Source organism: Salmo salar, chromosome ssa10 (assembly GCF_905237065.1).
Source record: "Salmo salar chromosome ssa10, Ssal_v3.1, whole genome shotgun sequence".
In the NCBI taxonomy this organism is placed as follows: domain Eukaryota; kingdom Metazoa; phylum Chordata; class Actinopteri; order Salmoniformes; family Salmonidae; genus Salmo; species Salmo salar.
The window spans coordinates 2,602,723-2,630,648 of NC_059451.1; the positions used below are offsets into that span (position 1 = coordinate 2,602,723).

Sequence of the window (27,926 nt, forward strand, 5' to 3'; positions counted from 1 at the left end):
AACGCTCAGTTTTAAAGCGATGCTGGCGACAGTCGATTCAGAGTCAGTCAGAACAAGTAAAGGTATTTTTTTAAACGGACTAGCGCAAACACAATAGGGAAACCAGGAAATGCAACCCTGGGTGATATTCCTACATTGTTGTTCGCTTTGAAAGTGGTGTCACTATTTCGGTTTGAGAGTTTCCGTCTGGAACTGATAGAGAAACCAATGGGAGTTATTTACATGAGTAGAAACCACTGGGTTTCGACCTGTGCATGTCAGTGTGGGAACTTCGGGAGACAGAGCACTGACACGAATGAAGAATTCAGCGCTGTCCACTGAAGTTACAATGTATTCTGACGAGGATCAGCAGAATTATGAGGACTGGATGGCAAGTTTGCCCGAGGAGCTGTGGGATGTGCCTCTTTCAAGTCTCGCCATACCAGGTAACTTTATTCAACTGCATGCCAACGGTACATGTTTAAATGAATTCATTAAACGTCCACAGTCCTCTCTCTCTCTTTCACGTTGACAGGTGGCCAATTGCGATAAGCTTTCTAATCTTCAGTAGCCAAACTAATTTGCCTAAAGAGCCATTATTTTCATTCTGTAGCCTAATCATGATTATATAACCATCCCTACAATTTACAATTATATAACCATTCTTACAAGTGTATATAACCATCCTTACAATTACAATTTCATTACAAAACAAATTACCGAGGTAAAGACAGATTCAGGTTGGATATTCGCCTGTAGTTTTCCTTATGTCCTCCAACAGCAGTTAGGGACCGTCAACATAGTGACAAATATAATTTTTCTAATTTCAATAGCTCTTTAACTATTACTCCTAAACCTTTCTAAACTGGTTCTAGCTAACCCGATGGCATAGACACACATTGCACACACTTTTTTTCCCCTTCGATTTACATATCACACTATTTTAAATTATTTATTTACATTTTTGAATTTCAATAGCACCTTGGTCATGTGACCTACTGACTTCAAACAAGGTTCAGAATGTCCACTGTGGCCCTACACATTGCACACCCTTTAGTTTGTCCATTTTCATCTCACACAATTTTACATTCATTTTCTGTTTTTCAATGTTTCTAATTTCAACAGCTCCTTGGTCATGTGACCTAAAGACCTCAAACAAGGTTCAGAATGTCCACTGACTACCCTTCTATATTGCACACCCTTAAGTTTGGCCATTTTCATCTCACACGATTTTACATACATTTTGTAAACATTCTAATTTCAATAGCTATTTGGTCATGTGACCTACTGGACTCAAACAAGGTTCATAATGAGGCTCCGCTTTTACGGTCTGTATTCATACTGAAAATCAAGATCAAGCGAGCTTTTACCCTTCTGCTCCACGAGAAGTTTCTGTCCTCCCTGAGCTCGCCTTAGGAGACCTGCGTTACCGTTTGACAGGTGTACCACCCCAGTCAAACTCCCCACCTGCCAGAGGCTGTTCACCTTGGAGACCTGCTGCGGATATAGTTATGGCCCGGCGTGAGATTTACACCTTCTCCGCCGGATTTTCAAGGACCAGGGAGAGCTCACCAGACGCCGCCGAAACCGCAACACTTTCCAGGGCTTGGGCCCCTCTCTCGGGGCGAACACATTCCAAGGCACCTTGCCCTTCACAAAGAAAAGAGAACTCTCCCCGGGGCTCCTGCCAGCTTCTCCGAGATCGGTCACGTTACCACACTAGAAGCCTTCGCGGCGCCCGTCTCCGCCAGTCCGTGGACATTCTGAAAGTAGTTTGAGGTCAGTAGGTCACATGACCAAGGAGCTAATGAAATTTGAAAGTTTGAAAAAGTAATGTAAAACTTGTGAGATGAAAATGGACTAACTAAAGGGTGTGCAATGTGTCGGCCCAGTGATTGGACATTCTGAACCTTGTTTGAGGTCAGTAGGTCACATGACCAAGGAGCTAAATGAAATTCAAATGTAAAAAAAAAAGAAAAGTTTGTTCTTTGTTTACACTCCCTAACTAATTCAACTAGGAATACAAAATGCTGCTCACATTTCCACATGTTTATTAGCTTTGGAAAGCGAATTAATGTCCAAATCGTGAAAATAAGACCTGTGCATTCATTGTTGTGCGCAATTTTTACCAACATCATGACACTTATTTGGAGTCTACGGCTCAAGTGTTTTGAAAAGCTATTGAGGTTTGACAGCGCGAATATTGGTTGAATATCCAACCTTAAAACTATCTTTACCTCGGTAAACAAATTACAATCTTTCATTCATCCCTATTTAGGAAGTCATGATGCTATGAGCTACTCCCTGGACATCAACTCTCCTCTGATCCGCTCTGAGTCTGACACCTTCAGACTCCTGGATGGTATCTTCTACTGCCTCACCAGACCTGCTATCTACAGGTGGTCTACCACGCAGGTACAGGGCCTGCTAATACTGGGACATCTGTTGTAAAAAAAAACTGGTTTGCCCGGGGTGCTTTGAATAGGAGTAAACTAGCGACTAATTGCTAGGTAGGGTGAGCATAGCATGAACGTTATAGCCATCTTCTTGTCTGAGACCCAAATGGACGGTTGTGTTGTGAATAACATTAGCTTCAGCAACAATAGTGGAATCGGCGGTTTGCCTTCAAAATAAAAGGCCTACATTAAAATCTGATGCGAACAGATAATAATTTTGGAATCATGCCACAACTGGACTCTGGCTCTAATAGAATTTAGGTGCAGATTAGAATAATGGGTTGAGTTGGAGTTACAAGAAGTTGAACCGTGTACCACAGGATAAACGGGTCAGGTCAAGTGTGAGATATGAGTGTTGGTTGAGACAGATAGGTAGTTATGCAGTAGGTTGCCCCAGAGTTGTGGTGGCAGCGTTCGCACGTCACTCACTTCCTCTCTCAGCCAAACTTCTCACGAGATGGTGGTTCATCACTTAAAGTATCTGTGACACAGCCTGCCTGTCTTCTCAAGCATAGGATTCCAGTAAACCATGTATACATCATTTATGAAGCATATGATTCCAGTAAACCATGCATACATCATTTATGAAGCCTAGGATTCCAGTAAACCATGCATACATAATTTATGAAGCCTAGGATTCCAGTAAACCATGCATACATCATTTATGAAGCCTAGGATTCCAGTAAACCATGCATACATCATTTATGAAGCCTAGGATTCCAGTAAACCATGTATACATCATTTATGAAGCCTAGGATTCCAGTAAACCATGCATACATCATTTATGAAGCCTAGGATTCCAGTAAACCATGCATACATCATTATGAAGCCTAGGATTCCAGTAAACCATGTATACATCATTATGAAGCCTAGGATTCCAGTAAACCATGTATACATCATTATAAAGCATAGGATTCCAGTAAACCATGTATACATCATTTATGAAGCATATGATTCCAGTAAACCATGCATACATCATTTATGAAGCCTAGGATTCCAGTAAACCATGCATACATCATTTATGAAGCCTAGGATTCCAGTAAACCATGCATACATCATTATGAAGCCTAGGATTCCAGTAAACCATGTATACATCATTATGAAGCATAGGATTCCAGTAAACCATGCATACATCATTATGAAGCATAGGATTCCAGTAAACCATGTATACATCATTATGAAGCATAGGATTCCAGTAAACCATGTATACATCATTATGAAGCATAGGATTCCAGTAAACCATGCATACATCATTTATGAAGCCTAGGATTCCAGTAAACCATGCATACATCATTTATGAAGCCTAGGATTCCAGTAAACCATGCATACATCATTTATGAAGCCTAGGATTCCAGTAAACCATGCATACATCATTATGAAGCATAGGATTCCAGTAAACCATGTATACATCATTATGAAGCATAGGATTCCAGTAAACCATGTATACATCATTATGAAGCATAGGATTCCAGTAAACCATGCATACATCATTTATGAAGCATAGGATTCCAGTAAACCATGTATACATCATTTATGAAGCCTAGGATTCCAGTAAACCATGCATACATCATTTATGAAGCCTAGGATTCCAGTAAACCATGCATACATCATTTATGAAGCCTAGGATTCCAGTAAACCATGCATACATCATTTATGAAGCCTAGGATTCCAGTAAACCATGCATACATCATTTATGAAGCCTAGGATTCCAGTAAACCATGCATACATCATTATGAAGCCTAGGATTCCAGTAAACCATGCATACATCATTATGAAGCCTAGGATTCCAGTAAACCATGTATACATCATTTATGAAGCATAGGATTCCAGTAAACCATGTATACATCATTTATGAAGCATATGATTCCAGTAAACCATGCATACATCATTTATGAAGCCTAGGATTCCAGTAAACCATGCATACATCATTTATGAAGCCTAGGATTCCAGTAAACCATGCATACATCATTTATGAAGCCTAGGATTCCAGTAAACCATGCATACATCATTTATGAAGCCTAGGATTCCAGTAAACCATGCATACATCATTTATGAAGCCTAGGATTCCAGTAAACCATGCATACATCATTTATGAAGCCTAGGATTCCAGTAAACCATGCATACATCATTTATGAAGCCTAGGATTCCAGTAAACCATGCATACATCATTATGAAGCCTAGGATTCCAGTAAACCATGTATACATCATTATGAAGCATAGGATTCCAGTAAACCATGTATACATCATTTATGAAGCATAGGATTCCAGTAAACCATGCATACATCATTTATGAAGCATAGGATTCCAGTAAACCATGTATACATCATTTATGAAGCCTAGGATTCCAGTAAACCATGCATACATCATTTATGAAGCCTAGGATTCCAGTAAACCATGCATACATCATTTATGAAGCCTAGGATTCCAGTAAACCATGCATACATCATTTATGAAGCCTAGGATTCCAGTAAACCATGCATACATCATTTATGAAGCCTAGGATTCCAGTAAACCATGCATACATCATTATGAAGCCTAGGATTCCAGTAAACCATGCATACATCATTATGAAGCCTAGGATTCCAGTAAACCATGTATACATCATTTATGAAGCATAGGATTCCAGTAAACCATGTATACATCATTTATGAAGCCTATGATTCCAGTAAACCATGCATACATCATTTATGAAGCCTAGGATTCCAGTAAACCATGCATACATCATTTATGAAGCCTAGGATTCCAGTAAACCATGCATACATCATTTATGAAGCCTAGGATTCCAGTAAACCATGCATACATCATTTATGAAGCCAAGGATTCCAGTAAACCATGCATACATCATTTATGAAGCCTAGGATTCCAGTAAACCATGTATACATCATTTATGAAGCATAGGATTCCAGTAAACCATGCATACATCATTTATGAAGCATAGGATTCCAGTAAACCATGCATACATCATTTATGAAGCCTAGGATTCCAGTAAACCATGCATACATCATTTATAAAGCCTAGGATTCCAGTAAACCATGCATACATCATTATGAAGCCTAGGATTCCAGTAAACCATGCATACATCATTATGAAGCCTAGGATTCCAGTAAACCATGTATACATCATTTATGAAGCATAGGATTCCAGTAAACCATGTATACATCATTTATGAAGCATATGATTCCAGTAAACCATGCATACATCATTTATGAAGCCTAGGATTCCAGTAAACCATGCATACATCATTTATGAAGCCTAGGATTCCAGTAAACCATGCATACATCATTTATGAAGCCTAGGATTCCAGTAAACCATGCATACATCATTATGAAGCCTAGGATTCCAGTAAACCATGTATACATCATTTATGAAGCCTAGAATTCCAGTAAACCATGCATACATCATTTATGAAGCCTAGGATTTCAGTAAACCATGCATACATCATTTATGAAGCCTAGGATCCCAGTAAACCATGTATACATCATTTATGAAGCCTAGGATTCCAGTAAACCATGCATACATCATTTATGAAGCCTAGGATTCCAGTAAACCATGTATACATCATTTATGAAGCCTAGAATTCCAGTAAACCATGCATACATCATTTATGAAGCCTAGGATTCCAGTAAACCATGCATACATCATTTATGAAGCCTAGGATTCCAGTAAACCATGTATACATCATTTATGAAGCCTAGGATTCCAGTAAACCATGCATACATCATTTATGAAGCCTAGGATTCCAGTAAACCATGTATACATCATTTATGAAGCCTAGGATTCCAGTAAACCATGCATACATCATTTATGAAGCCTAGGATTCCAGTAAACCATGCATACATCATTTATAAAGCCTAGGATTCCAGTAAACCATGCATACATCATTTATGAAGCCTAGGATTCCAGTAAACCATGCATACATCATTATGAAGCCTAGGATTCCAGTAAACCATGTATACATCATTATGAAGCATAGGATTCCAGTAAACCATGTATACATCATTTATGAAGCATAGGATTCCAGTAAACCATGCATACATCATTTATGAAGCCTAGGATTCCAGTAAACCATGCATACATCATTATGAAGCCTGGGATTCCAGTAAACCATGCATACATCATTATGAAGCCTAGGATTCCAGTAAACCATGCATACATCATTATGAAGCCTAGGATTCCAGTAAACCATGCATACATCATTATATCCATACTTTTTTGGAGAATATACCTTTATTATTCCCCCCAAACCCTACCACCCTTTCCCCCAATTGGAGTAAACTGATAAACAATAACATTTAGGCTTCTACCTTCAGTTTATACATCTTATACACATTTTACAGACACAATCTATTTTACAATAGTTATATTTTGTTTGTTTTTAGTCCTGGCCTTCCTCTATTTCTGATGTCCCTCCAGTTTGATTTCTATTTGTAACTGTGCTATTTAACAAAAGTTCTGAACCTATATACATTTTACAGACTCCTGTATGTTTTACATTTGTTATCTTGTTTTTATTAGTCCCACCCTTCAGCTCCATTCAATCCCTCCCATCTATCTCTTAACATCATCCATTTTGGATTTCTATTTGCCATATATTTTTCAACTGTGCTGTGATGCTTGACAAATGTACTGAACCTTTCTATTCTCATACAGATTGTAAATTAAAAATATATATTTTTTGCTCAAATAATTATTATATTATTGATTGATTTGACTATGGCTTTTCAAATCACCCAGTATTGCTATCTGCAGCGTTAAGTTTTAGGTAAATGTTGCAGTTCTTCAACAATTCCTGGACCTGTGACCAGAAACGAGCTCCATATGGACAATACCAAAACAAATGACCTAATGACTCTGCCTCCTCACAGCAACATCTGCAGAGCTGGGAAGATTGTTATATATATATGGGGGATACAATCTATTGGTTGCAAGAATTTTGTAAAGTAATTTAAATTGAAAAATTTGAATTTTGAATCAGGTGTTGTTTTGCGTATCAGTTCATAAACCATGTGCCATGGAATCGGTACATCGAAAATCTCTTCCCAACTATTTTGCAATTTATATGGCATAGCTGTCTGTTTTTTTTTTTTTTTGGTCCTTAAATGAAATTGGTATATGGTTTTATTTATCAGCCTTTTCTTTAACCATTTATGTTCTTTAATACAGGGCCGACATACAAGTTCCTTACTTTTTTCCACTTCTACTTTCCTCTTCCTTTTTTGTGGTAATGCTGCAATTAATTGGTTGTAATTTTGGGTAGAGCAGACATTTCCACATGTCTGTGTTAGCTGTATGTGTGGCATAACTCCACCAGTCCTATTTATGATATCATTCACAAAAATTATACCTTTTTTTAAACATTTCTTCGAAAAATATATATATTTTTTTTTATCAATTAGTATATTTGCGTTTAACCACAATATTTGTTGTATTATTTGTTTTGTCTTTTCAGGTGGATTAAACTGAAATTGCAACCAACTTTCTAAGGCTTGTTTAAAAAATAACGATATTTTGGAGATTATTTCCTTTTCAAACAACCGAAAGTGAGCAGTTGTAATCTGAATAAAGGGAAAAAGGCCATTCTTGAACATAGGATGGGACATTCTTACCAATTTACTAGAGAACCAGTTTGGATTTAAGTATAACTTTTGTATGTCTGAAGCCTTTTGTGAGAGGTCTAATGCTTTAATATTTAAACATTTCTGCCCTCTGAATTCATATTCATTATATAAGTAGGCCCTTTTAATTTTGTCTGGCTTGCCATTCCAAATAAACTTGGATCTTTTTTGGTCATATAATTTAAAAAGCAGGTCACTAGGTGTAGGCAAAACCATAAGCAAATAGGTCAACTCTGATATGACTAAAGAGTTAATCAGGGAGATTTTTCCACAAATAGACAGGTATTTTCCTTTCCATGGTAGAAAGATCTTATCTATTTTTGCTAACTTTCTATAAAAATGTATTGGAGTGAGATCATTTCTTTCTTTTGGGATTTTTACACCCGAGTATGTCCACATCTCCGTGAGACCATTTAATTGGTCAACTTCACGGTAATGTAAAATTAGCATTTTTTTTTTTGTGATCCAATACGTAATCTTATCATAATTTGGTTTTAATCAACAAGGGCTTTCTACAAAATAAAAACATTAGCGCAGATAGCTGGGAATCTAGACCATAAGTAATAGGCACAAGTATGCATTGCCAAACAACGTTACTGCCACCTTCTGGTTTGGAGTATTTTAACAAGGCTGTGTGGCTGACGAGGTCTTTGCTGTATGAACACAAAAGAGATTGACTGCCCACAGGTGCTAAATACTGTCGTCAGGCGAACGTTTGACAGTCTTACCGGTGTCAGAGCTTTAACAGCAGAAACATTAATAGACCGACATGCTCTCCTCTCTTGCTAAATGCACAATTAAAGGGGAATTACACAAAAAAATTCGAAATTGTTTTTTTCCCCCCAGACCTAAATAATTATCTTTCTGGTGTGATTTACAGTGCATTTGGGAAGATTTTCAGACACCTTGACTTCTTCCACATTTTGTTAGGTTAAAGCCTTATTCTAAAAATTGATTAAATAGTTTTTTTTCCCCTCATCAATCTTCACACAGTACTTCATAATGACAAAGCAAAAACTGTTTTTAGAAATTGTAGCAAATGTATAAAAAATGTACTGAAATATCACATTTACATAAGTATATGTCCGTAAACACGGAATATTGAATATGTCCGTAAACACTGCCGCCAGCTCTGCGGCTAGGGATGCTGGGATGGCAGCCTTGCGAGGGCTAAGACATCTCCCAGTCCCTGCCACTGAAAAACATCCCCACAGAATGATGCTGACATCACTATGCTTCACCGTAGGGATGGTGCCAGGTTTCCTACATACGTGACACTTGGCATTCAGGCCAAAGAGTTCAATCTTGGTTTCATCAGACCAGAGAATCTTGTTTCTCATGGTCTGAGAGTCTAGGTGCCTTTTGGCAAACTCCAAGGGGGCTGTCATGTGCCTTTTACTGAGTGGCGGCTTCCGTCTGGCCACTCTACCTTAAAACCTCTCTGGGAAATGCCAACAGCCAGTGAAATAGCAGAGCGCCAAATTCAAAACAACAAAAATCTCATAATTCAAATTTCTCACACATACAAGTATTATACACCATTTTAAAGATAATCTTCTCGTTAATCCAACCACAGTGTCCGATTTCAAAAAGGCTTTACAGCGAAAGCATACCATTAGATTATGTTAGGACAGCACCTAGACAAGAAAAACCACACAGCCATTTTCCAAGCAAGGAGAGGCTTCACAAAAACCAGAAATCCAGCTAAAATGAATCACTAACCTTTGATGATCTTCATCAGATGGCACTCATAGGACTTCATGTTACACAATACATGTATGTTTTGCTCGAGAAAGCTCATATTTATATCCATAAACCCCATTTTACATTGGCGTGTAATGTTCAGAAATGCTTTGCCTCCCAAAACTTCCGGTGAATGAGCATATCAATTTACAGAAATACTCATCATAAACTTTGATAAAAGATACAAGTGTTATGCACAGAATTATAGATAAACTTCTCCTTAATGCAACCGCTATGTCAGATTTCAAAAAAGCTTTACGGCAAAAGCAAACTTTGTAATAATCTGAGTACAGCGCTCAGACATCAAAACAAGCCATACAGATACCCGCCATTTTGGAGTCAACAGAAGTCAGAAATAGCATTATAAATATTCACATACCTTTGATCTTCATCGGAATGCACTCCCAGGAATCCCAGTTCCACAATAAATGTTAGTTTTGTTTGACAAAGTTCATCTTTATGTCCAAATACCTCCATTTTGTTCGCGTGTTTAGTCCAGCACTCCAAATTCACTAAGCGCGCGAGTTTAGTCCAGAAACATGTCAAATGATGTATAGAATCAATCTTTAGAATGTTTTTATCATTAATATTCCAACCGGACAATTCCTTTGTCTTTAGAATTGAAAGGAAAGGCAGCTCGCTCTCACGGCCGCACGCATGACTGAGCTTATGCCAATTTTCCAGACACCTGATACAATCAGCTCTTATTCTCTCCCCATTCACAGTAGAAGCCTGAAACAATGTTCTAAAGACTGTTGACATCTAGTGGAAGCCTTAGGAAGTGCAATATGACCCTACAGACACTGTATATTGGAGAGGCAATGACTTGAAAAGACTACAAGAACCAGATTTCCCACTTCCTGGTTGGATTCTTTCTCAGGTTTTTGCCTGCCATATGAGTTCTGTTATACTCACAGACATCATTCAAACAGTTTTAGAAACTTCAGAGTGTTTTCTACTAATTATATGCATATTCTAGCTTTTGGGCCTGAGTAGCAGGCATTTTACTTTGGGCATGCTTTTCATCCAAGCTACTCAATACTGCCCCCCTTTCCTAGAGAAGATAAAGGCCTGATCGGTGGAGTGCTGCAGAGATGGTTGTTCTTCTAGACGGTTCTCCCATCTCCAAAGAGTAACTCTAGAGTTCTGTCAGAGTGACCATCGGGTTCTTGGTCACTTCACTTCCCTGACCAAGGCCATTCTTCCCCGATTGCTCAGTTTGGCCGGGCGGCCAGCTCTAGTAAGAGTCTTGGTGGTTCCAAACTTCTTCCATTTAAGAATGATGGAGGCCACTGTGATCTTGGAAACCTTCAATGCTGCAGAAATGTTTTGGTACCCTTCCCCAGATCTGTGCCTCGACACAATCCTGTCTCCGAGCTCTAAGGACAATTCCTTCGACCTCATGGCTTTGTTTTTGCTCTGACATGTACTGTCAATTGTGGAACCTTATATAGACAGGTGTGTGCCTTTCCAAATCATGTCCAATCAATTGAATTTACCACAGGTGGACTCCAATCAAGTTGTAGAAACATCTCAAGGATGATCAATGGAAACAGGATGCACCTGAGCTCAATTTTGAGTCTCATAGCAAAGGGTCTGAATACTTATGTAAATAAGGTATTTCTGTTTATTTTTTGATTTTTAATACATTTACTTCAATTTCTTAACCTCTTTTCGCTTTGTCATTATGGGGTATTGTGTGTAGATTGCTGAAGAAAAAAAAAAGTAATCTATTTTAGAAAAAGGCTGTAATGTAACAAAATGTGGAAAAAGTCAAGGAGTTTGAAGACTTTCCCGAAGGCACTGTAAGCATTGACAAGGACTCTGAAAACCAATTTTCATTGTTTCTATATGAATAATTGTAACATTGAGAGTAAAAAAACAGAAACAAATCCTATACAAAGAAAAATAAAACAGAGAACTGAATTCAAGAAAGTTATTTATTTAAATAATGTTTATTTTTTTTATTTTTTTCCTTCAAACAGGAAAAAGGTATTGTGGAGCAGCTTTCAGAGGGGATTCGATACTTCGACCTCAGAATCGCCCACAAACCGTACGACCCGTCCAACGAACTGTATTTTACACACGTCATTTACACTCATCTGACAGTGGTGGTGAGTAGAAGGAATACTATCCCTAACTCTTTATTACAAACATTTGTTACTACATCGTCAAAACGCTTTATAGTTACCCAGCCTAAACCCCAAAGACCAAGTAGAAACAGGAGAGAGACAGAGAACAATGGCCAAGAAGATCTCTCTCTAAAAAAAAGAATACGCTTTTTATTGGGAGGATCATTTCTCATATATTTAATATTTCCTGACTGGTGGCTGTACAGGAAACTCTGTGGGCCATAGCCTCGTGGTTGGAGTCTCACTCCAAGGAGGTTGTTATCCTGGCATGCAGTCACTTTGAAGGACTCACCGAAAAACTACATGAACATTTAATTTTCTCACTGAAGAAAATCTTTGGATCTAAACTCTGTCCTCGCAAGGTAAGCTTTGTTATTTCTATAACTGTAGTCAATGTCAATAGCTGAAAAGACTGATACGTTACCAGTAGGATGATATCGAATTGCATTGCTTTACTGAAAATACTGTATTTCTTCAGTAAATGTAATGAGATGTTTAGTTAATGTTCAGCATGAGAGAAGGCTTCACTAGCTGCCCAATGCTACTGACACAAATCACTGGCTGGCCAATGCTACCGACACAAATCACTGGCTGCCCAATGCTACCTACACAAATCGCTGGCTGCCCAATGCTACCTACACAAATCACTGGCTGGCCAATGCTACCGACACAAATCGCTGGCTGCCCAATGCTACCTACACAAATCACTGGCTGCCCAATGCTACCTACACAAATCACTGGCTGCCCCAATGCTACCTACACAAATAACTGGCTGGCCAATGCTACCGACACAAATCACTGGCTGCCCCAATGCTACCTACACAAATCACTGGCTGCCCCAATGCTACCTACACAAATCACTGGCTGCCCCAATGCTACCTACACAAATCACTGGCTGGCCAATGCTACCGACACAAATCACTGGCTGCCCAATGCTACCTACACAAATCACTGGCTGCCCCAATGCTACCTACACAAATCACTGGCTGGCCAATGCTACCGACACAAATCACTGGCTGCCCCATGCTACCGACACAAATCACTGGCTGCCCAATGCTACCGACACAAATCACTGGCTGCCCAATGCTACCTACACAAATCACTGGCTGCCCCAATGCTACCTACACAAATCACTGGCTGCCCCAATGCTACCTACACAAATCACTGGCTGCCCAATGCTACCGACACAAATCACTGGCTGCCCAATGCTACCGACACAAATCACTGGCTGCCCAATGCTACCTACACAAATCACTGGCTGCCCCAATGCTACCTACACAAATCACTGGCTGCCCCAATGCTACCTACACAAATCACTGGCTGCCCAATGCTACCGACACAAATCACTGGCTGCCCAATGCTACCGACACAAATCACTGGCTGCCCAATGCTACCTACACAAATCACTGGCTGCCCCAATGCTACCTACACAAATCACTGGCTGCCCAATGCTACCTACACAAATCACTGGCTGCCCCAATACTACCTACACAAATCACTGGCTGCCCCAATGCTACCTACACAAATCACTGGCTGGCCAATGCTACCGACACAAATCACTGGCTGCCCAATGCTACCGACACAAATCACTGGCTGCCCCAATGCTACCTACACAAATCACTGGCTGCCCAATGCTACCTACACAAATCACTGGCTGGCCAATGCTACCGACACAAATCACTGGCTGGCCAATGCTTCCTACACAAATCACTGGCTGCCCCAATGCTACCTACACAAATAACTGGCTGGCCAATGCTACCGACACAAATCACTGGCTGCCCCAATGCTACCTACACAAATCACTGGCTGCCCAATGCTACCTACACAAATCACTGGCTGCCCAATGCTACCTACACAAATCACTGGCTGCCCCAATGCTACCTACACAAATCACTGGCTGCCCAATGCTACCTACACAAATCACTGGCTGCCCAATGCTACCTACACAAATCACTGGCTGCCCAATGCTACCTACACAAATCACTGGCTGCCCAATGCTACCTACACAAATCACTGGCTGCCCAATGCTACCGACACAAATCACTGGCTGCCCAATGCTACTGACACAAATCACTAGGATGCTTACCTTTCTCTGCCCAGGGCTGAAGTAGTGCACTATACAGGGAATTGGGTGCCATATGGACACAGCCTATAACAGAGGCTACTTGTTCTTCCGTCTTTCCCTCCAGGAGACAGTGGTGACCCTGCGTGGTCTGTGGGCATTGGGTTACCAGGTACTGCTGTCGTATGATGACCAGTCAGCAGCACGACACCAGGTTCTGTGGCCTGGTATACCGTACTGGTGGGCCAACCAAAACACGGCCAGCGGGGTGGTCAGCTATCTGGACTGGCAGAAAGACATGGGACGCCCAGGTATGTGAAAAGCCTTTGACTAAAATTAATACATTTCTTTGAGGTTCAGGCATATTACAGTGCCTAGTCTACACACCACTTGCACAGTCTTCACATTTTGCCATCTTAGAATTCAATCCCAAAAAATTATTAAATTCATTTTTCCCCCCTACAGATCTACACAACCTACACCACATTTCCGATTTGAACATTTTCCAAATTAATTAAAAATGAAGATGTCTTAATTGCGTATGTCTTCACAGCCCAAGAGATAATACTTGGTGAAAGCACCTTTAGCAGCCATTACAGCTGTGAACCTGTTTTGAATAAGATACTACCAACTTTGTTTTGTGGTTTCAGCATCATGTTATGGGTATGCTTTTCACTGGCGGGGACTGGGGAGTTTGTCAGGATCAAAATAAATATGGAAGGAGCAAAGCCCAGGTAAAAACTTAAATGAAAACCCGCCGTAATCTTCTGTAAACCTAACCCTGGAATAGTGTTGTATTTTTCAGTAGGACAATTACAAAAAAATGTATGACAAAAGACACCAGAATGGATTTTCAAGAGGTGGTAAGTGTTTCTGAATAGTTTGAATATTGCTGTACATCAACTCCTGACCAGATTTACTGAGAAAAACCAATGGATATACAGTATGTTGCCCTAAGAGGTGTTGGTATAATCTTATTTAAAATGATTCACATCTGGTTGACAAAGACGCTTCCATCAAAATCTTAGTTCTGGGGTGTGAAGACATACGCAACAACATTTCTTCATTTTTTTTTTTAGGTTGTGTAGATCAGTATGGTTTTATTTTACATTTACGGCTCTATTCAATATGATCCACTTTAGCTGACATTTGCACAGCAAATACAGTATGGGCACTTCCATGGAGCACAAACCCATATGTGTTAAAATAATTGTATATCTTGATGATAATAATCAATAATCAATTCGCCTTGCCTAATCCCCAAGGTTTGTAAGACACTGGGTTAATAATTAGGCAAGGACTCAGCTTTCTGCAAAAGGTTCATACGGCTTTATTCAGAGAACGTTCTGAGGTCAAGATAACAAAACAGTCATTATATAGTTTCTCTCTTTACTTACGCACATGCATTTACACACAAACTGTTGGTGACCTGCATCCCTCTTTGACTTCCCACACTGTTTATCACTATTCAGCTCAGCCTGTTCCTTTCCCTCAAGGTTAGGAAGCCCTTGATCTTGTTACTCTCTTTAACACTAAATACACACACATTTCTCTCCCTCTCCAGCCTCGACTAGACTTTCTGGGACTAATTGATCATTACCTTGATTATTCATTAAGCATGCTACATGACTTATATTTCATAATGGTTTATTGATTCATTTACCTTTTTTAGATAATTCTCTTATCAATATGTTAGAATTGGTTGGCACACTTTGAGGTTAGAAAAACACCTACCATGTGTCATGACTGTCCACGAGAATCCAAATAGGTCAGATCAGGTTTGCAATGAATAATTTCAATCAGACCCCCTCTCAACCGTAGAGGGGGAAGGAAAGAACTAGTGGGGATTAACAACTCACATCCTGTTGTAAATCAAGGGAGAAGATCCAGGCCTGCGCTCTCCAAATTCACCAAAGGAATGTGCTTTGTCTCAACAGACCTTTTTCCCGCTGAAACTCTTAACACGCTCAAAAGCGAAATACTGGAACAACATTTGTAATGTAGAACGTGGGGAATGGTCAGAGGCGATCAATAGAACACAGTCATTTTGTTTGTTATTTTGTGATGTCATTAAAAAAATGTTATAAAGGAAATACTGTAACTTGGAAAGTATACCCACTACATAGAATAACTTTCCATACTATGGGTTGTGCATGTAATATGAAACAATGATGAAAGTGTTTTTGTTAACCTGTTGGGGCTACAGGTTAGCAATGAACCCCGAGACGGGATTGCTAACAAGGCTGGAAATTCAAAACATCAAAAATCTAATAATTTCAATTTCTCTAACAATCAACTATTTTACACAATTTAAAAGATAAACATCTCCTTAATCTAACCACATTGTTCGATTTTCAAAGAGGCTTTACGGCAAAAGCATAAAGTTAGATTATGTTAGGACAGTACATAGCCACAAAAGTACAAACATCCATTTTCAATTCAAGGTCAGGCGTCACCAAAAGCAGAAACCAGCTAAAATTATGCACTAACTTTTGTCAATCTCCATCAGATGACACTCCTAGGACATTATGTTATACAATACATGCATTTTTTGTTCCATCAAGTTCATATTTATATCCAAAAACAGCATTTTACAGTAGCGGTGAAATTCAGATTTTTTTCTTCTCTGAAATGCTTCCGGTGAACAACGTTACAATTTACAAAATTACTATTCGAAAACATTGGTAAATTATAATATTGTCATTCAAATAATTATATTTTAACATTTCGTAAATGCTACTGTATTGCCAGATTTCAAAATAACTTTACTGGGAAATCACAAGTTGCAATAAACCGGGTGCTGTGCTAAGAACAATAGGCTAGGCTATATAGGTTAGCATCATCTTGTAACCATCTAATTTCAATAATACTATCGTCAATAATCCCTTACCTTTGATTATCTTCATCCATTGGCACTTCCAGGAATCCCAGGTCCACTACAAATGTGGTTTCTTTTGACAAAGTTCATAATTGATGTCCAAATAACTCCAAGTTGTTCCATGTTGTTAGCGCTTCGGTGGCTACTCAAAAGTAGCGCGGCCGGGGGGGTGGGAAGTCACGGCGAAAAAGTTTAAAAAGTTTAAAAAATAATCTATTTACGTTCGTTCAAACATGTCAAACGTTGTTTAGCATCAATCTTTAGAGCCATTTTTAACGTGAAACATCAGCAATGTTTCAACCCGACCTCTCCTGTGTCTTGAAAAACGTATTTGAAAATTGTCTTGCGTCACATGATTGAGCAGGTGCAGGGAATAATGGAAGTGACGACATCCCAGGGAGGTCAACTTCCCTTCCTTGTCATCCGGTCTCTGTTGATCATAGACGCTTCAAACAACTTTATAAAGATCGCTGACATCTAGTGGAAGCCGTAGGAGTTGCGAAATGAATCCTTTCTCACTGTGGTATCTATTAAACAATGATTAAAAAAATAGTACAGCCACAAAATTCTTTTTTTCTCTCAGGTTTTCTCAGGTTTTTGCCTGCCATATGAGTTTTGTTATACTTACAGACACCATTCAAACAGTTTTAGAAAATTCAGAGTGTTTTCTATCCAAATCTGGTAATAATATGCATATCCTAGCTTCTGAGTTGGTGTCGGTGGCAGTTAAAAATGGGCACATATTTTTTTCAAAATTCTCAATACTGCCCCCTAGCCCCAACAGAGGGATGTGATTTGAGAAGTTATAAGATAATTGTTTTCCAGAACTTTGCACAGTGACTAATCACCGCCCTGAGTGAGGTCAGGGAGCGTGTCAGCCTGCCGGAACCACCCCTTTCGGGCAAAAGGTATAAATTATGGGTTTAGAAAAACCCCCACATTGGACCAGAAAATGGAAGGAAAATCGACTCTGTAGTTCTGTTCAGGAATACACGACAAGTCACCAGATACTGGACAACTATGAAGGACAACAGTTGTTGGACCCATTTCGGATAATCAGAACCTTACAAGCGTGCCGCGAAAAGGCCCAAATCCCTTTCCAAGGCTGCCCCGTTCACCGAGAGATCTCCGGCGAAACCAGGCATTTCACGTAAATACATACATGATTTCTTGCTCAAAGCGGGCGGCGGTTCATGTGCAAAGTATATGGTTACTGTAGGTGAGAGTAGTTTCTGAATGTGGCAATGTTAACCTGTTGGGGATAGGGGGCAGTATTTGCATGGCCGGATAAAAAACGTACCCGATTTAATCTGGTTACTACTCCTGCCCAGTAACTAGAATATGCATATAATTATTGGCTTTGGATAGAAAACACCCTAAAGTTTCTAAAACTGTTTGAATGGTGTCTGTGAGTATAACAGAACTCATATGGCAGGCAAAAACCTGAGAAGATTCCTTACAGGAAGTGGCCTGTCTGACCATTTCTTGCCCTCCTTGATCATCTCTAACAAAAACAGGGGATCTCTGGCATAACGTGACACTTCCTACGGCTCCCATGGGCTCTCAGAAGGCGGGAAAAAGCTGAACGATGTAATTCCATCCCCAGGCTGAAACACATTAGCGCGTTTGGCAAGTGCTCTATCAGAGGGCCATCAGACTGAGGCTCGTGCATGAGGGGATAGCATGCTTTTACTTTCACTCTCTTTGTATTAAAAAAACGATTTCCCGGTCGGAATATTATCGCTTTTTTACGAGAAAAATGGCATAAAAATTGATTTTAAACAGCGGTTGACATGCTTCGAAGTACGGTAATGGAATATTTCGAATTTTTTTGTCACGAAATGCATCGTGCTCGTCACCCTTATTTACCCTTTCGGATAGTGTCTTGAACGCACGAACAAAACGCCGCTATTTGGATATAACAATGGATTATTTGGGACCAAACCATCATTTGTTATTGAAGTAGAAGTCCTGGGAGTGCATTCTGACGAAGAACAGCAAAGGTAATAACATTTTTCTTATAGTAAATCTGACTTTGGTGAGTGCTAAACTTGCTGGGTGTCTAAATAGCTAGCCCTGTGATGCCGGGCTATCTACTTAGAATATTGCAAAATGTTCTTTCACCGAAAAGCTATTTTAAAATCGGACATATCGAGTGCATAGAGGAGTTCTGTATCTATAATTCTTAAAATAATTGTTATGTTTTTTGTGAACGTTTATCGTGAGTAATTTAGTAAATTCACCGGAAGTGTTCGGTGGGAATGCTAGTCACATGCTCGTCACCTGCTAATGTAAAAAGCTGGTTTTTGATATAAATATGAACTTGATTGAACAGACATGCATGTATTGTATAACATAATGTCCTAGGATTGTCATCTGATGAAGATCATCAAAGGTTAGTGCTGCATTTAGCTGTAGTTTGGGTTTATGTGACATTATATGCTAGCTTGAAAAATGGGTGTCTGATTATTTCTGGCTGGGTACTCTGCTGACATAATCTAATGTTTTGCTTTCGTTGTAAAGCCTTTTTGAAATCGGACAGTGTGGTTAGATTAACGAGAGTCTTGTCTTTTAAAATGCTGTAAAATAGTCATATGTTTGAGAAATTGAAGTAATAGCATTTCTAAGGTATTTGAATAACGCGCCACGGGATTCAACTGGCTGTTGAGTAGGCAAGCTTCCCACCTAGCCTAGAGAGGTTAAGTGTCTCTGTCCTCCATCTCTAACCAGCATCCATGTTGTCATTCCACTAGGGACCCTTTTTCAGCGTATTATGTCTCCAGTCAATATCGGTGTAGTATGTGTGTTTTATCCTGTGTTCCCATTTTAATTAGCTAGTAAATAAATAATTCAACCAATTTGTCTAGTACTGAATCAAGTAAGGCTCGGGTTTTTGCAGATGCAAGGTTACAACTGTTCAGAATGATGATATGATACGAGGTTATGATTAATAAGTTGACTGTTTATTGATGTGATAAGTAAAGACCTTTTAGGGTTTAATTCGGGAGATGGCAACTCTTTAAAGAACCGCTCTCGTGGTGCCCCACATCCTAATGTTACATGATGAATTTAATCGGGTAACAATTAAACATTAGTTAGTTAATTAGATAAATATCAGTCCTCAGATTAATGTTAAAGTCAAGTCACAACACATGTTTTTCCATTAGATATCCCTTATCGGTGGTTAACCTGTTGGGTCTAGGGGGCAGCATTTGCACGTCTGGATAAAAAAAATGTACCCGATTTAATCTGGTTACTAATCCTACCCAGTAACTAGAATATGCATATACTTATTATATATGGATAGAAAACACTCTAAAGTTTCCAAAACTGTTTGAATGGTGTCTGTGAGTATAACAGAACTCATTTGGCAGGCAAAACCCTGAGACATTTTCTGACAGGAAGTGGATACCTGATGTGTTGTATTGACTTTAAACCTATCCCATTGAAAAACACAGGGGTTTAGGAATATTTTGGCACTTCCTATTGCTTCCACTAGATGTCACCAGCCTTTACAAAGTGTTTTGAGTCTTCTTGAGGGAGATCTGACCGAACAAGAGCCATGGAACGATGATGGCCCATTAGACACCTTGTGCGCGAGTTCATGTTGGGTACCCTCGTTCCAATACGTTATAAAAGAGTATGCATTCGTCCACCTTGAATATTATTCATGTTCTGGTTAAAAAGGCCCTAATGATTTATGCTATACAACGTTTGACATGTTTGAACGAACGGAAATATATTTTTTCCCCTCGTTCATGACGAGAAGTCCGGCTGGCTTACATCATGTGCTAACGAGACGGAGATTTTTGGACATAAATGATGAGCTTTTTTGAACAAAACTACATTCGTTATGGACCTGTGATACCTGGAAGTGACATCTGATGAAGAGAATCAAAGGTAATGGATTATTTACATAGTATTTTCGATTTTAGATCTCCCCAACATGACGTCTAGTCTGTATCGCAACGCCGTATTTTTCTGGGCGCAGTGCTCAGATTATTGCAAAGTGTGATTTCCCAGTAAGGTTATTTTTAAATCTGGCAAGTTGATTGCGTTCAAGAGATGTAAATCTATAATTCTTTAAATGACAATATAATATTTTACCAATGTTTTCTAATTTTAATTATTTAATTTGTTACGCTGACTTGACTGCCGGTTATTGGAGGGAAACGATTTCCTCAACATCAATGCCATAGTAAAACGCTGTTTTTGGATATAAATATGAACTTGATAGAACTAAAAATGCATGCATTGTCTAACATAATGTCCTAGGAGTGTCATCTGATGGAGATTGTAAAAGGTTAGTGCATCATTTTAGCTGGTTTTATGGTTTTGGTGACCCTGTCTTTGACTTGACAAAACATTACACACAACTCTTGTAAATGTACTGTCCTAACATACTCTAAATTTATGCTTTCGCCGTAAAACCTTTTTGAAATCGTAAAACGTGGTTAGATTAAGGAGATGTTTATCTTTCAAATGGTGTAACATAGTTGTATTTTTGAAAAATTTGAATTTTGACATTTATTTGGATTCAAATTTGCCGCTCTTGAAATGCACCTGCTGTTGATGGAGTGCACCACGGGTGGCACGCTAGCGTCCCACCTAGCCCCAAGAGGTTAAAATGTTTCTCTTTCTCTAGTTATAACACCAACTGAAGAACATGGCTGGGCCCTGGTAAAAAGTAGTGCACTATAAAGGTATTAGGGCCCTGGTAAAAAGTAGTGCACCACTAGCACAGAGAGGCGGCTGCCAAACTACAAACTTGAAATCATTGGCCACTTTAATAAATGGAACACTAGTCACTTGAATAATGCCACTTTAAGAATGTTTACATATCTCGCATTACTCATCTCACATGTATATACTGTATCCTTCACTATCTATTGCATCTTAGCCACTCTGTCACTGCTCATTCATATATTTTATACTTATATATTCCTATCCCATTCCTTTACTAGATTATATATATTCGATTTTATTGTGGAATTGTTAGATACTGCTGCACTATCGGATCTAGAAGCATTTCACTACACTCACAATAACATCTGCTAACCATGTGTATGTGACCAATAACATTTGATTTCACCTCTGACTGTTCTGCAGCTGAGGTATAACCAGTGATGTAGTGGTAAAAACAGTTGAGGTATAACCAGTGATGTAGTGGTAAAAAACAGTTGAGGTATAACCAGTGATGTAGTGTTAAAAAACAGTTGAGGTATAACCAGTGATGTAATGGTAAAAACAGTTGAGGTATAACCAGTGATGTAGTGGTAAAAACAGTTGAGGTATAACCAGTGATGTAGTGGTAAAAACAGTTGAGGTGTAACCAGTGATGTAGTGGTAAAAACAGTTGAGGTGTAACCAGTGATGTAGTGGTAAAAACAGTTGAGGTGTAACCAGTGATGTAGTGGTAAAAACAGTTGAGGTGTAACCAGTGATGTAATGGTAAAATCAGTTGAGGTATGACCAGTGATGTAGTGGTAAAAACAGTTGAGGTATAACCAGTTTAAAAAAAAATTTATTTAACCTTTATTTAACCAAGAAAAGCCCATTGAAACCCAGAGTCTCTTTTTCAAGGGAGACCTGCCAAGAAGGCAGCAACAATCAATACATTACATAATTAAAACATAATACAATACAACAACATGATCCAGCCTTAAAAGCATTTACACTCCTCTGTAACAGTCTTCAGTCAAAATGTTAAATTAATTCAGTGGCACTAACATATCTAGATGAAGCATGGATTGTAGACTATTCCATGCCTCTGGTGCACAAGACAAGAAGGCAGTCTTGCCTAATACTGTAAATGTCCTGAGGACTTTAAGTAGCAACCGCCTAGCAGACCAGGTATGGTAACATAGCAACCGCCTAGCAGACCAGGTATGGTAACATAGCAACCGCCTAGCAGACCAGGTATGGTAACATAGCAACCACCTAGCAGACCAGGTATGGTAACTGCTGCTGGTGAAGGAGACCAGACTACAGAGATAAAGAGGGAGTTTACCCAAAAGGCCTTTGTAGATGAACACATACACATGTATCTTTCTGCACATATAAAGTGAGGTCCAATTCCAACCCACCATTTGGTACAAGGTGCAATGGTGGGTGAGTGACTTGGCATTTGTAATAAAGCGCAAGGATGCATGATGAACAGAGTCCAGTCTCTGTAAGACAGAGGAGGCTGCATGCATATACAACAACCATAATCAATTACAGAGAGAAAAGTGGCCTGAACAAGCTTCTTTCTAGCCATAAGCAGGAAGCAAGCCTTATTACGAAAATAAAAACCCAATTTCAATTCAAACTTCATCATAAGATTATCCATATGAACTTTTAAAGGACAACTTTGCATCCAACCATATACCTCGATATTTGTAGGATGACACGTTTTTAATGGATAAGCCACCAGATGTGACAATGCTAACCTTCTCTGGCAGAGTTCTAGCTCTAAAAAGTAAAGGTCATATTTATTTTTTTATACATTCAAGACCAATTTTAGACCATAAAGGGAGGCCTGCAGTGACTGAAAAGCATAGTCTCAGAGTTTAACCACGTGGTATGGTTAAGAATTCAGCAATCTACTCAAACCTTAGCCCTCTCGTGGTTATCGAGGTAAGCTGGTCTGAAACCGTAGCCCTCTCGTGGTTATCGAGGTAAGCCGGTCTGAAGGGAATTTCTTCAGGTGGGGGTTATATTCAAATCAGTAGAAAGGGGCTGTCCCATGACGCCAGATCAATGTCTGTGCTCATGGGGCGGGCCAATGATTTAGTTAAACTCTAAAGGGAATTGAAGTTTCCTTCATTAAACAGTTTTTAAAATCACATTACATAATTTCACAAATAGTTTCATCTTTACTTATTCATTTTATACAACAATTAGATGCAAGCCTCACAACTGAGACTCTTGTATAAACAGAGTTATGGTAATGTGGCTGTATTGTCTTTCCTGAGGTCACAAAATTGTACAAAACAGACCAGTTCGTAAAGCTGGCTACTTCACCGACCGTTTTATACATTCTCCAGAACATGAATCTTGTTCAGTTCTCAAGTTCTGTGAGGTGGAAGAAATTCCTTTGTTCTCTCTTATACTCTGGCCAGGAATTTACGACCTGAGATAACAGCAGCCTGGGTGTAGGAGAGAGAGAGAGAGGGGCACGCTATACCCAAAGAGGGCCACTTCATGACATTTATATAGATGGAACTTTGCTGGTTGCATCCCATTTCCCAAATCCTTAATACAAATTGAGAACAACACAGGAGCTAAAATGGAACCCTGGGGCACACCTTTATTAATCTCTAGAAAGCTAGACTTATATATAGACTCCATTTTTCGTAGCCATCTATTTACCACCACAAACCGATGCTGGCGCTAAGACCGCACTCAACGAGCTGTATAAGGCCATAAGCAAACAAGAAAATGCTCATCCAGAGGCGCCGCTCCTAGTGGCCGGCGACTGTAATGCAGGCAAACTTAAATCCGTTTTACCTAACATGTCACATGTGCAACCAGAGGGGGAAAAAAACTCTGGACCACCTTTACTCCACACACAGAGATGCGTACAAAGCTCTTCCTCGCCCTCCATTTGGCAAATCTGGCCATAATTCTATCCTCCTGATTACTGCTTACAAGCCAAAACTAAAGCAGGAAGCACCAGTGACTTCGTTAATAAAGAACTGGTCAGATGACGCAGACGCTAAGCTACAGGACTGTTTTGCTAGCACAGACTGGAATATGTTCCGGGATTCATCCAATGACATTGAGGAGTCGACCACCTCAGTACATACATATCCCAACCAAAAGCCAAGGATTACAGGCAACATCCACACCAAGCTAAAGGCTAGAGCTGCCGCTTTCAAGGAGCGGGACACTAATCCGGACACTATGCCCTCAGACGAACCATCAAACAGGCAAAGCGTCAATACAGGACTAAGATTGAATCCTACTACACCGGCTCTGATGCTCGTCGGATGTGGCAGGGCTTTGACGGACTACAAAGGGAAACCCAGCCACGAGCTTCCCAATGACACAAACCTGTTGTGCTCGCTTCAAGGCAAGCAACACTGAAGCATTCATGAGAGCACCAGCTGTTCCGGATGACTGTGCAATCACGGTCTCCGTAGCCGATGTGAGCAAGACCTTTAAACAGGTCAACGTTCACAAGGCCGCAGGGCCAGACGGATTATCAGGACGTGTACTCAAAGCACGCGCAGACCAACTGGCAAGTGTCTTCACTGACATTTTCAACCTCTCCCTGACCGAGTCTGTAATATCTACATGTTTTAAGCAGACCACCATAGTCCCTGTGCCCAAGAACACTAAGGTAACCTGCTTAAATGACTACCGACCTGTAGCACTCATGTCCGTAGCCATGAAGTGCTTTGAAAGGCTGGTCATGGCTCACATCAACACCATTATCCCGGATACCCTAGACCCACTCCAATTTGCATACTGCCCCAACAGATCCACAGATGACGCAATCTCTATTGCACTCCACACTGCCCTTTCCCACCTCGACAAAAGGAACACCTATGTGAGATTGCTATTCATTGACTACAGCTCAGCCTTCAACACCATAGTGCCCTCAAAGCTCATCACTGAGCTAAGGACCCTGCGACTAAACGCCTCCCTCTGCAACTGGATCCTGGACTTCCTGACGGGCTGCCCCCAGGTGGTGAGGGTAGGTAGCAACACATCCGCCACGCTGATCCTCAACACGGGGGGCCCCTCAGGGGGGTGTGCTCAGTCCCCTCCTGTACTCCCTGTTCACCCACGACTGCATGCCCAGGCACGACTCCAACACCATCGTTAAGTTTGCCAATGACACAACAGTGGTAGGCCTGATCACCAACAACGATTAGACAGCCTATAGGGAGGTCGTCAGAGTCCTGGCCGTGTGGTGGCAGGATAACAACCTCTCCCTCAACGTGATCAAGACAAAGGAGATGATTGTGGACTACAGGAAAAAGAGGACCGAGCACGCCCCCATTCTCATCGACGGGGCTGCAGTGGAGCAGGTTGAGAGCTTCAAGTTCCTTGGTGTCCACATCACCAACAAACTAACATGGTCCAAACACACCAAGAGAGTCGTGAAGACGGCACGACAAAACCTGTTCCCCCTCGACTGAGTCCTGGGTCCTCAGATCCTCAAAAAGTTCTACAGCTGCACCGTCAAGAGAATCCTGACTGGTTGCATCGCTGCCTGGTACGGCAACTGCTCGGCCTCCGACGGCAAGGCACTACAGAGGGTAGTGCGTACAGCCCAGTACATCACTGGGGCCAAGATTACTGCCATCCAGGACCTCTATACCAGGCGGTGTCAGAGGAAGGCCCTAAAAATGGTCAAAGACTCCAGCCACCCTAGTCATAGACTGTTCTCTCTGCTACAGCATGGCAAGCGGTACCGGAGCGCCAAGTCTAGGTTCAAAAGGCTTCTTAACAGCTTCTACCCCCAAGCCATAAGACTCCTGAACAGCTAATCAAATGGCTACCCAGACTATTTGCATTGTCTCCCCCCTTCCCTCTCTTTTACGCTGCTGCTACTCTGTTGTTATCATCTATGCATAGTCACTTTAACTCTACCTACATGTACATATTACCTCGACTAACCTGTGCCCCCGCACATTGACTCTGTATTGGTACCCCCCCCCCTGTATATAGTCTCGCTACTGTTATTTTACTGCTGCTCTTTAATTATTTGTTATTTTTTACTTATCTATTTTTTACTTAACATTTCTTTTTCTTAAAACTGCATTGTTGTAAGGTCTACACCTGTTGTATTCGGCGTGTGTCACAAATACAATTTGATTATACCTAAAGCGGACATTGCCATTGGCTGCACAGAGTTTCGCGGAGAGAAATTCCACATAGCCTTGTTTACAAGTTAGAACACTGGAATGTAAGATGTAATCTACACCTCGATTAGGATGCTAGAAATCCTTATTTATTTTAATAATTTTTTTACATTTGAGCCTAATTATTTCTATATAGCGGACACTTTCTCCTTTTCAACTTCTAACGAGAGTAGGACGGTGTGGCTTCGTGACAATGATCAAGAGCAGCTTTTCTTTTTTTTGTTGCTACCGCCGGTTAATGCTTGATCTGATTGAATCCAGGCCATACGACTGTGCAAAGGGTGTGTAGACTTTCACATGACACTATGTTATTACTCTTCAGATAGCAACATATCAAGAGGACCATGACAATGTCTAGTGATACTGTTGTGAACTGCTGATGTAAAAAAGGGCTTTATAAAATCCATTTGATGTGAAGTCAGTGTTCAGAGACGTACCGTAGGGCTCTATCTGTGTCGCTGGTGCGTCTCCACTAACACATTATCTTTACATTTCAATCACGCTGTAATGCTGAACTTCCGTGATACGGATTAAACTTTAATCCACGTTTTGTCTTATTCAGATGGTTTCTTTGTGTCTGGTCTGAACCTGACGGCTGACCGTTCCTACATCGCGCTGCACCCCCATCAGTCCCTGCAGACCTTAACCCTGGCTAACTGGAAGGAGCTGAGGCCGTGGCTGGAGGAACAGGTCCCTGGACCACACTCTAACAACCTCAACATCATAGCAGGAGACTTTATAGGACCTGTCCCCTTCTGTCCTCTGGTCATCAACCTCAATAGAAAACTGTTACGGCAGCAGAAGATGGATCAGAGGACTCTTAAAGCAGAGGAGGACTGACTAGCCTACAGATGAGAAATAAAATATCTGGTTTAGGGAGTCATTCAGTCAAAAATAAGTCATTCAAAGAGAACAGAAAACTGCTACATCAGACAGGTTTGACAAAGGACAACCAGTAATTATTTTGGTTTCACTGGGAATCATAGTGACCATAGAAAGTCATTCCAATAGAAGCCCTAGATACTTCAGAAATGATTCGCACCCTTTGACTTTTCACACATTTTGTTACAGCCTGAATTTAAAACGGATTAAATTGAGATTTTGTGTCACTGGTTTACACATAATTCCACTTTGACATTATGGGGTATTATTTTTTTTAGAAATGTTTACAAATGAATTAAAAATGAGTTAATACGTATTCAAC

The 27,926-nt window shown here is 40.2% G+C and overlaps 1 protein-coding gene across 2 annotated transcripts; it reads left to right on the plus strand.

The window, feature by feature from the left end:
- On the plus strand, positions 1 to 27,857 carry plcxd1.2 (phospholipase C, X domain containing 1, tandem duplicate 2). 2 transcript variants are annotated; one of them, XM_045687229.1, is made up of 6 exons: positions 1 to 425; positions 2,258 to 2,394; positions 11,779 to 11,907; positions 12,132 to 12,287; positions 14,115 to 14,298; positions 15,865 to 16,244. In XM_045687229.1, the coding sequence occupies exons 1-6, from the start codon at positions 296 to 298 to the stop codon at positions 15,984 to 15,986; spliced, it is 858 nt and encodes a 285-aa protein (XP_045543185.1). In that variant the 5' UTR covers positions 1 to 295; the 3' UTR covers positions 15,987 to 16,244. The 2 variants fall into 2 exon arrangements, with proteins under 2 accessions (XP_045543185.1, XP_014071091.2); XM_014215616.2 differs by lacking the exon at positions 15,865 to 16,244 and adding an exon at positions 27,285 to 27,857 and having other exon boundaries at positions 5 to 425.
- Positions 27,858 to 27,926: the final 69 nt, after the last annotated feature.

Coding starts and splice junctions, on each gene's coding strand:
- plcxd1.2 (XM_014215616.2), top strand. CDS start 296: ATGAAGAATTCAGCGCTGTCCACTGAAGTTACAATGTATTCTGACGAG. Junction 2,395..11,778: donor ACAGGTGGTCTACCACGCAG/GTACAGGGCCTG, acceptor TCCTTCAAACAG/GAAAAAGGTATTGTGGAGCA. Junction 14,299..27,284: donor GAAAGACATGGGACGCCCAG/GTATGTGAAAAG, acceptor TGTCTTATTCAG/ATGGTTTCTTTGTGTCTGGT.